General features: G+C 38.2%; 1 protein-coding gene across 2 annotated transcripts in view; it reads right to left on the bottom strand.

Moving 5' to 3' along the window:
• Nucleotides 1–6,661: 6,661 nt before the first annotated feature.
• Nucleotides 6,662–11,528, bottom strand: part of Uvrag (UV-resistance associated gene) — a 61,174-nt gene continuing 56,307 nt past the window's right edge. For both annotated transcript variants that reach the window (XM_083122628.1, XM_083122629.1), the window contains exon 9: nucleotides 6,662–9,137. In XM_083122628.1, the coding sequence (XP_082978754.1) occupies nucleotides 8,132–9,137 (1,006 nt within the window). In that variant the 3' untranslated portion in view covers nucleotides 6,662–8,131. The remainder of the gene's footprint in view (nucleotides 9,138–11,528) is intronic.

The raw sequence follows: 11,528 nt of genomic DNA, 5'->3' as shown, positions 1-11,528 counted from the left end.
TTTGGGCTCATTTTGAATATGATATACAATTTAACTCAGGGTGCAATTTGAATGGATGGGATAGGATGGATTCCACTCTTTGTCTTGAACCATCAAGCCTCTGGTTATGAATGATACATCTTAACCAGGGATCAATATTTCAAAGTTTTGGGTAATTGCGAAGATGAGGATGAATGATACAGTAGCGGCTCGTGCCTAAAATAACAGGTGAAGAAGTACATTTATAGGCAATGAAAAACAAATAGTAAGTGTCAGTGCCCCCCCCCCACAATTTAAAACGTCTTTTTTGTCTTCATCCGTCCATCTGGAAAATGGTGCCTGCAACAAATTACACACTAAGTCATTTACTGAGTTCATTGTACAAACCACAGCTCAACACATGAACACAACACACGATAGGAAACGCGAAACATACACGCGGAACAAGATCTCGCGAGAACGCAACGATTTTGCCACAACCACTGGATGCAATGTTTTCTGTCGACGAGAGAACTGCTGCACGTAGATGGCGACACCCATTCAATTCCAACGGTAGGTGACGTCACCGTTGCCATGACAACCGGCTAAAGTCTTCCGCAACCTGGCGGCGTCTGCTCTTGGTTTGTTTAAGCTACGACGAACTCTTCACGTGCGTAGCGCCGAGCGGCGTATTATTTGAGTATTATCGTGTGCGTTCTGCTGTGAAATAGTTTAATTTAATGAAAAATGTCAATATTAATTTCAAAATTAGGTGAAAACATCTGCACTTGTTGCACTTGGCCAGCCGCCACTGGAATGATATGATGAAATTGATGAAGGGACACTAACATAGAACACCCATACTCAGGCCAGAATCCAAACCTGGGACCCCTAGCATGAAAGCATGCTGTGCACTCTCCTACAGAGGTCAGCTCTTAGCTTGGAACTGTCCAAGAATCAAGACCTTACACAAGAACATTGCCCTTAATTCTGAAAGGTTCTCATAATCTACATAAAAACATGTTTTTTTTTTTGTCAAAACCATAGATCCTATAATACCCAGGATTTTAGGAGAGATGCTCTATTATTTTATACAGTCTTCTATTTTTGAATGTTTTCTGCTATTTCCTTTACACATGTTGGCCAAAGTGTGAGTGAGTGCCACCAACCGACCTTGTGCAGGCCCGTAGTGTAGTGCCACCCTAAATTTAATTCTAATTATCATCATTATGATAATTATTTGGCTTTTTGTTTTTTTTATAACCTAGAAGTTCATAGGAGTAAGGGCGTTCCGAGGCTCGAAGCCGGAGGAAGGCACAAGGAAGCCGAGACTTGGAGCCATGACCAGTGCCTATTCACCAGCCCCTTTTCCCCTCCAACAGATCACAGACTCCGAAAGGTCCCCATCTAAAGGAAAAACAGTGCATGTGAGTGCATAGTGATTCGATGTGCGGTGCACCACTAAATTGACTGAAAGGTAAACTTAACTTATAGCCATAAGAATTATTTATTTTGTGTTGTACGTGATATGCTTGGTTACTTTTATATTCTTTATTATTAATAATCAATGTATATGTTCATAGCAAATTCAACTTCTTTGCTTACATATTGCCCCACAGTAGTGAGGGGTAGGCTAGGGGCAGCAGAAACCTAGTGTGCCATGCACAGAGTGCGCCATACAAAGCTTCTTTTTTTCCTTACAACAAACAAAGTCAGAATATGCAATAATGAAATTTACACTTTGCAGAGGTATGTGGTAACACAGTGCTGGAATTTCTGTTTCCCAAAGTGGTAGTCATAGGCATAACTTCGATGAGCCAAGGGAGGGAGGGCACTCACCCCACAAAATTTTAAGGTGTTAAATAACAGTGTGCGTGCCGTTGGTATGAGCTTATGCCTCCGAAAATGCAACCCACAATGTTTGCTATATTTCATTCTAACTAAATTATTGAGAAGCCAGTCGTTAGGGCTTCTGACTACTATGTGAGAAACACGGGTTCGATCCCTGCCAGGGGAGAACTGGAATTTTTTCCATCTGTTCAAGCGGCCCTGGCACCCACCCAGTGTCGTATACTGGAGGAAACTCTAGGGGGTAGTGGTGGCCATGATCAAAAAAATGTGGGGCCCTAACTCCAACCCCCCCCCCTATACTCCTTCATGGCATGGTAAAAGCATAAGGGAGCACTTTAAGATTGATTCTTCACTTCAAAGGGGGGGGGGGGGGTCAAGTTCTTTTCATCACCTGCAGGCACAGGCATAGGCAAATGGACTAATTGGCCCTGGGTCTTTCCTGAAATTTTGTGCAGAGTTATTTAGAAATATTGATCGACGCATTGAGAATACTTGCCCAATTGTCTGCGACACACACATAATTTCCATCTGAAAGAAACCAACAATTGGAAAAACATTGAAGTGGAAGCAACCAACTAATATGATCCAAAATCTTATTCAATGAAACAAACCATTTTTAAATAAATGTTATGGACTCCTATAACAGCTCAGGGAGATTGTTCTCCACACTTTTTAGATGAAAGCTGAGGTGAAGAATGCATCCACTATGAGAAGTGTGCAGACATTACATCAAAGCAAGTGTTAAATATGTCTCTAAGAAAGCAAAAATTCATACCACTTTAAGAAGCATTATTAAGAATGATTGAAAATTACAATTGAAATTAGGCCTATTCTAAAAAGGGCACCGTAAAATGTTCCAATATTTTCAATGAAATTGAAATTGAGAACCTGTGGCCTATTGTAGTTAATTTGTATGGTGGTAGGTACATTGCAAGGCACAGTTTCAGTCTTCTCCCTCTTAAGTTTTCCAAAAGATTGTTTTAAGTCAGGGATTCCCCATGTGAAATAAAATCCTGGCTATACCCCTACCAGTTGCACAAGTCATCTGATGTCTCACACTTGGATCCTTCCATGATGTTGGCACCTGGAAAGAAAGGGGGGGTGGGAATCAGGAAGTAGAGGTGGTGAGAATATATTCTGGAGGCAGTCACAGTTAATATAGGTTTAAATACTATGCAAAAAATGCCTATTTGAGCTTAAAGAGCATGTAGTTCTATCGAGTTTCAGTTTTTAAGCCCACTTTATGCACAGAAAGGCTAATTGGGACTGAATCTACACCTTAAAGAGAGATCTGAACGACTATGTGCCTCCACTGGGTATCGAACCTGGGATTCCTTGATTACAAGGTGGCAACATTACCACTATGCCATTGGGGGAGACAATGTTTTTTTGTTCACTGGAGGGGATGGTAGGGGTCAGACTGCTTGATTGGCATTTTCCTCTCTGCTCCAAGAGACTGTCACTGTTTTGCATATCTGTTGCAAAATAATGTTTTAATGTTACTGTTTTATCCCAACTGTGAGAATTATTTACCAATATCTGAAAAACTAAAATGAGGCCCTTGGTAGTCACTCCCTGTGCCACTCCCAAGGTATTTTGGGGAGGTAGGTCACCTTCAGACACCTTGATTGTTGTTAAGCCCACTTTATACAAGGCTAATTGGGACTGCACCTACACCTTTAAGAGAGATCTGAACTAGGGATGGCCAAACGGATCCGGATCTGAAAAATCTGGATCCATTCGGATCCGGATCCAAAAGTTCCAGATCTGGATCCGGATCCGGAAATTTTGGATCTGGATCCGGATCCGAAAGTTTCGGATCTGTATCCGGATCCAAATCGGATCCTGAACTATCTTAATCCCATTATAATATTACCACACCTTAAAAAGTATTATGATCTTCGATTACAAAGAAATTTTTCATTAGTTAGTCCTACAAGAATTTTTTTCAAGTCGTGTTCCTAAAATACTTTGCTACGCATCGGCTAACACACTCGTGCACAAAAATAATCTTACTTGTTTAACATAAAATGTCAGAGGTGATTTTGTAAATGCCATTGAAACGAATATGTATTCATTCGAATGTATTGGAAATGAAAACACACATAAATGTGAGACATTCCATTCCAGGATGAAACCTTTAACACACATAAGAAGATAGAAATGTTATACAAAAATTATACAATTGTTCTACAGTTACAGCTTTACAAATTAAAATAAAACATTATAATATATGCAGTGTTATATAATTAAAGTGTAAGACTAACAAGGGAGGTTATCTAAGTGTCCCCCTCCGATTTCCACGAAACTTGGCAGGCGTATAGTCGGGCCCAAAGGAAGAAATACGTGTTTTTTTATTGTTTCAGCTAAAAAAAAAAACGGTTTTAGGGTTAAAACCCCCTCAAATGTCAAGATGAGGACAAATTGAAGTAAGGATCTGACCCCTGTGTCCCTCCGATTTCCATGAAAGTTGGCAGGTGTATAGTGGGGCCCAATGGAAGAAATACGTGTTTATTTTGTTTCAGCTAAAAAAAACGGTTTTAGGGGGCAAAACCCCCTCAAATGTCAAGATGAGGACAAATTGAAGTGAGGATCTGACCCCTGCGTCCCCCTCCGTTTTACATGATACTTGGCAGGTGTGTGTATAAACGGGCCCAAAGGAAGAAATACGTGTTTTTTTGGTTTCAGCTAAAAAACTGTTTTAGGGGGCAAAACCCCCTCAAATGTCAAGATGAGGACAAATTGAAGTGAGGATCTGACCCCTGTGTCCCCCTCCGTTTTACATGATACTTGGCAGGTGTGTGTATAAACGGGCCCAAAGGAAGAAATACGTGTTTTTTTATTGTTTCAGCTAAAAAACTGTTTTAGGGGGTAACCCCCCCTCAAATGTCAATATGAGGACAAATTTAAGTGGGCATTTGACCTATGTGTTCCCCTCCAATTTCCATGAAACTTGGCAGGTGTATAGTGGGGCTCAAAGGAAGAAATACGTGTTTTTTGTTTCAGCTAAAAATATGTTCTAAGTGGCAACCTCCCCTCAAATGTCAAGATGAGGACAAATTGAAGTGGGGATCTGACCCCTGTGTTCCCCTCCGATTTCCATGAAACGTGGCAGGTGTATAGAGGGGCCCACAGGAAGAAATACGTGTTTTTTGTTTCAGCTAAAAACTGTTTTAGGGGGCAAAATCCCCTCAAATGTCAAGATGAGGACAAATTGAAGTAAGGATCTGACCTCTGTGTCCCCCTCCGATTTTCATGAAACTTCGCAGGTGTATAGAGGGGCCCAAAGGAAGAAATACGTGTTTTTTTTTTGTTTCGGCTAAGAAACTGTTTTAGGGGGCAAAACCCGCCTCAAATGTCAAGATGAGGACAAATTGACGTGGGGATCATCTGACCCCTGTCTCCCCCTCCGATTCCCATGAAATTTGACAGGTGTATAGAGAGGCCCTATGCCCCCTGTTTCTTCCTATGCCATATTTACGTGGTTTCGGGGTCAGATCCCCACTTCAATTTCTCCTCATCTTGACATTTGAGGAGGGGGGGGGGCTCTATACACCTGCCAAGTTTCATGGAAATCGGAGGGAGAGACTTAGACCTCCCTTGTAAGTGTATTAATTAATTACAAATCGCGCACGCACCATATATATGTGTATGTATATTATATATATATATATATGTGTATTAGCAGGTAACAATATGGTATAAGCACATTCTTACTTTCCAAAGAAGCGCATGTGGGATGGCAAAACGGATCCGGATCCAAAGTACCGGATCCGGATCCGAAAGTTCTGGATCCGGATCCGAAAGTACCGGATCCAGATCTGAAAATTCCGGATCCACGGATTTGGATCCGGATTTCGAATCCGCTAGGATCTGGCCATCCCTAATCTGAACTACTATGTGCCTCCACCAGGTATTGAACCTGGGACCCCTTGATTACAAGGCAATGATGTTACCACATCGTCATCGGAGGGGCCCTCCCAGATATCTTGAATCAACTCTTGGAACAAAATAGCCCAACTTTAGACAATCCCTTCTTTCAGCACCCGTGGCAATTGTCCTATGTTCTCCCTAACCTGATCATGTGTTGCAAAATGTTTTGCTTTGTTCCATTCCATCAGTGCACCTTTTTTTATCAATATCTGAAAATTAAATAATGCCCTTGTAAGCCTGTCACTCACAAGCACCCCCTTGGACACTTTAATCTGCCCTTGTGTGTTGTAAAATGACAATGGTTTTTGCATTTCATTCCAACTGTGCACTCCCAATGAAAAGTCCAGTATGTTCCCCAGGTGAGATTGTTATTTGAGAGACTTAGGGCTATCCACTCACCAATTTCCAGCTTATTTCATTTTTTCCGCACTTGTACTAATTCTTGCCTATTGTCCATGCACTATAGAGAAAACAGCATTTTTTGCCCCATACATCCACACAAATAATAAATAACATAACGTAACCTGTCACAACAGTCCTTGAGGGCAAAGGCCTACCTACTGACTTCTGGCCTCGCTCCCACATGCCTCAGCAGAGGTATTCAACCAGGTATGGCATGACATGTGGTCAGCACGACGAACCCCTAGTCATTGTTGTAGGTAGGTTTCCCATGACCTGGTTACGCTGCAAATTTGTAGCTCCCAATTTCCTCACGATGGTGAGTGGGTACCCTTCCCACACACTGGCTGAAACTTCAGAAGGAAAGTTGTTACGCATCCTACACCCCCCCCCCCAGGAAACTGGAACCAGCATGCATCCCGTAGCCCTCGCCTCAAACCTGGTGCCTTAGAATGGATGGTCACGGTGCAGGACACAAATAATAAATAATACGAAAAAAAGATTCAAGCATTTTGTAAACATCTATTCAATGTCATCACATAACATAAGATACAGCCTTTCAATAAGTTCACATTTCCTTCTACTATAAGTCTACAATTTCAGTTCCTTATTCTTTTTACCATACAGTTCTCTTTCTATATTCAAAGTTCATTAAATATTGGAAGAATCAAATTTACAGGCACACTACTTCAATTCACAGTTTCTTCTGTCAGATTCAATATGTTCAATTTACAATAGATACATATTTACATAAACATATGTACAAAAATTATATATATCTTCCATATTTATATACATATATGAATGATTCACATTGACTTGCTAACTTTTAAATTACAGATTTAAATATATGTACATTATCTAGGTTATTTAGTCATTTTTGTAGCTCACTTAAACCTTGTAAATAAAATGTACACACTTTGAAGTCATAATTTATTAACTGATATAAATAAAGAACATTTTGAAGCTTGTAATAAATGTAAGGTTGTTTTATTTTATTTTGAAGTTATGAATATTACTGCGATGTTTGGTTTGCCTTATACACTATTATTTCTTCTGTTTACCATATTTTATGTACGTATCTGTCAATACCATTAGGCAATTAATTAGTTACTTATTTGTATAATGTTTCTTTGCAGCATTGCAAAAAATAATAAATAGAATTGTGTAATTTCACAACATACTACATGTTACCAATTCAATTTCTTACTTTCAATTAATTTTTTTATCTATAATATCTCACACACTTTGCAATCTATTTGTTTTTGAAGATTGCTGGCAAAAAAATATTTTAATATGTATATTTTCAATCAGCATATTTGACAACTGAAGTCTACACATTTGAGTTTACATACTATCGAGATGGTATCAAAGACAAATAGAATCTGTATTTTAAAAGCTAACAGTCACTAAATGGTGCTATTCCAAGCATTATGCATCACAAATTCTGTAGAGCTGCTATCACAAATAAACTTACGATTGGCACAATATACATATAATCAATAATAAATAAATATCATAATAGTCAATTTTATATAAGCAAACTCTGCCAGCAATTTTGTTTTTAAAGCACAAGCATAGACAAAAATTGACTCTTCTTACCATTGTTTCTTTGGCTTTATTTTTCAGCAACACTGGCCACCCTTTATGTGACCCACTAGCATAACCTACTTATCCCAATTAAAAGCATATACACTTGAAACCCTGCAATGTAGATCATTAATGAATTGTCAAACTATACCCTAATTGGTAATAAAATTTGTCAGTAAAAAGTGAATGTCTGCTTTAGTACTATAATAATATCACAATATGTTGTTTCAAAATACTCACTTCTCTTTAAATATATAGATACACATGCATTGGTATGATTGATAATATTATTACGATTCAGAAGGAGAAACCAACGATAAGGCATTTTGAACAAGCACAGTAAATTCTTTGTAAATTAACGATTGACAATCACAATGTTCTCTTACATAGAACCAATGCATCATGAGAGATTATCTTCCGATGTGCTTAGCCTCGATCGCATTAAGTTAAAGCTGGATGTTCTGTTTGCTAGTGCCTCAGTTCTGCTTGCCACGCTAGCAAATAAAGAATCAAAAACACTGTCCTCATCACTGTGATCTATTTTCAAGTCTTCTTGCCGCGGCATGCAGTTTTCGGTTGAAATGCTGCACTGAGATTCACATGTTTGTCTATCATCACGACAGGAACTCTTACAATTCTTTCCTTGTGTTTGAACACTGTTGTTCAAATCACTTGCACATTTCAGTGTCTCTTTTCTTGCTTCATTAGCCTGAGGTTCAGTGTCAGTTTCTACAGTATCACTGGAATTATCTATCACAGATGGTTGAGGTTTGACTTGTTGATCCCACATTGTTGCAGGTTCTGACGATGCATCAGGCATCCCCTTTTCCTGAGTGAGTTGTGCTGCTTTTTCTGCACTATGCAAAACTTCCATGTCCTCGTCTGAATACACAAGCGGCCCGCCTGCCTGCCAGCTTTGCAGAAACTGCTTTTGCCTCTCATCACCTGAACTCCCTCCTTCCTCCCTCTCCACGAGTTCTTTACGGATATTCTCAGTCAGAATAGGCTCGGAACCTACATGCCCAAACTGCCCTATTGCTTTCTGCACGACACTTGTAGGCTCTGATGTATTATCTGCCTTTTTCATTTCTTCATATTCATCAAGACCCTTATCTAAAGAGTAACTGAGCGCAGATGCTCCAGCTAAACCATCTATTGTATCTAACTTGAAAACTTTAGGTATGGATATATCTGTGTCCACTACTTTCAATTCAAACTTCAGATCTGAGCTTCCCATGGATTTTGATACTCTGTGTCCCTTCTCGAAGGCCTTATGCGATGATTTCTTTTCTTCGCTTTTGCTTGAAATAAGAGTCTTACTTGAACCAACAGATCCAACAGGGCTTATATTAAATGAAGAACCTCGGAAATCAACTGAAGATCCAGACAACTTTCGCTGATGAGAACTGCAAAAAGAAAATTGTATAGTGTTAGAAATCAATTCACATTAATCTGAAGACTCAATTGTGAACGTTTACAATAGATGAAGCACACGTGTGTGTGTTTCAGTCTCTTTTTAAAAAGAGGTTTGTGGTAATGATGATACATGCAGAAATGTTGCCTTTTCAAAAATGGACACATCTGCTTGTTAATTATACAATTTGTCATGTAATTTCTAAATACTGATTGCAAAAAGAGTTGCAAAATTTCTTAGATGGATGCAAGTACATAAACCAATTAAAGGGAAATTAAAAAAAATAGAAGTCAGTCAGGTTACTGGAAGGTTTGATGATTGGTAGAGATCAATCAATGAATCCACACTACAATAGATTTAATGACTTTTGAAACATACTGTAGAAAATCAATGTTCAAAATATATATCCCGTGGCTGCTATAAGATTATTTTGCTACTTGCAAAAGGTGATAGGAACTTATGAGACGCAAACTTGGTTATATAGGTTGGCAAAACGATGGCAAAAAAACCTATTAAAAAAAGTTGTTTTTCCTAACTCTACTGTTCATAGACCTTTGAATATTCCAACTTCTTTCCAGTGGCCCTCCTGCAAAACATGGTTACTTGTAAGTTTTCCAGGCACTGCACTGCACTGCTTGTAAATACTACTCAGCAGTATGAACACCCCTTCCCTACTATGTCCACATAGTTTGAGGTTTCCACCACATCAAAGTCATACAACACGAAGGCTGTAATCTTGTGTCAAGACACAAGAAATATTTTGGCTACTGGAAGTACAATGCTTCAAATTATTATTATTATTAATTTTAATCCTGTCACACAGACTAAATTATGTGTAAAGTGATAATGAATATGCACCATGAATGCATCGATATGAATTTTATTACTAATGAGTGCCTACATGCAATTTTGTGATATCAGTGTATGATTGTGTAACTAAATAATATAGGATGGAAGATGTTTAATGATACTGAATGTATTGATTGCATCTTGTTAATTAATGTATGTGATAACAATTGATTGATTTTGACAAAGATAAACTAAAATTAGTTTTTCGTAGGCATCATAAGGATATGGCAGAATGACATTAAATTATGATATTTGAAGAAGTAATAGCTTTGTAAAATTATAGTGACTATAAGATGCGATTATTGGTTAATATTAACAGAATACAAGTCAATAAAAAAGAACATTATTATTAACTATACTTATAAACAGCACATTTATTGTTTTTTATAACAGGTAACATTTCACGAACTTCTTGTTTGTATCATCACACCAAATGGAGATGAAAGATATATATACTTGTATTGTAGATTAGATTAGCTATTTGTTGTTGTTAAAAAAATATATGTAATAACAAAATTTAAATAGGATGACATTATCAATATATTAAATGATAATTTAGTGTTGAAAGATTCTCATTCTGTGCATTTATTACACACACGTCACTGTACAAGACAACACTCAGATGACATAAACAACTTTTCTTTAATAACTTTTGCTAGTTGAGGCCTAGTTTTCAAAAATATGGGGCCCCACAAAACTGCAATATTTTCCCTGTATGAATGTAGCTGTGCTGCACAGGTCCACAGTTGTCACTCTTATTTATTTTTTCTGCTGTGAATCACACGAACAGGGGTGGATGATATGGAAATATTTATCATAACATTCTGAAGGCATGTTACTCATGTATTTTTTCCCTGCCTTGTCTTACTGAGGCGACTGTTGTTGTGTGTTGTAAACAATGGAAAATACTATATAAATATTGGATCATGACTTTTGGTCAACCCTGTACACATACACACACACACATAACCTATTTTATGTTTTGCCGGGAGGTACACATACTCCAGAAGGCAGCTCTTGCTTTAATTAATTACAGAGTCCATTCATACCCTTCTTAATATTTCTTGTTTATTGAGAAAATATAATTATTTGTGGAAACCATAAACCTGTGCTGTATGGTGACATAGAAAATGCACTTTTTTAAAAAAGACTCGAAGTGTTGAAACCAGGCCTTAAGAAGCAAACTGTTACCTACCAAACGAATGTTTGTCTTGATGTCCTCCATGTGAATGTTTGTCAGTGTTGTGTGGTGACACCCTGTATGTCCTATAATAAAGACTGAAGGAGATAGAGAACACCAGTATCAAATGCAGTTGGTTCCTCTTTACTACAATTATGATGTTGTCCACCCTTGCACTCTCTTTCTCCTTTTTATATTCTCCAAGGTGGCAAAAGTCATACATTGAAAAGCAAGGAAGAGCTACTCTCTTCTTGAAAGCACTACTATAGCCGCCAAAAGTCACTCTCAAGAATCCCAACATGCAAACCCAAGCAAAAACATGCTACTTCAATATTCAAAGTTGCATCTAGATTT

This window comes from Lepisma saccharinum, chromosome 5 (assembly GCF_977018435.1).
Source record: "Lepisma saccharinum chromosome 5, izLepSacc3.1, whole genome shotgun sequence".
NCBI lineage: Eukaryota > Metazoa > Arthropoda > Insecta > Zygentoma > Lepismatidae > Lepisma > Lepisma saccharinum.
The sequence above is the reverse complement of the archived record's forward strand: the minus strand, read 5'-3'. Positions and strand labels throughout refer to the sequence as shown.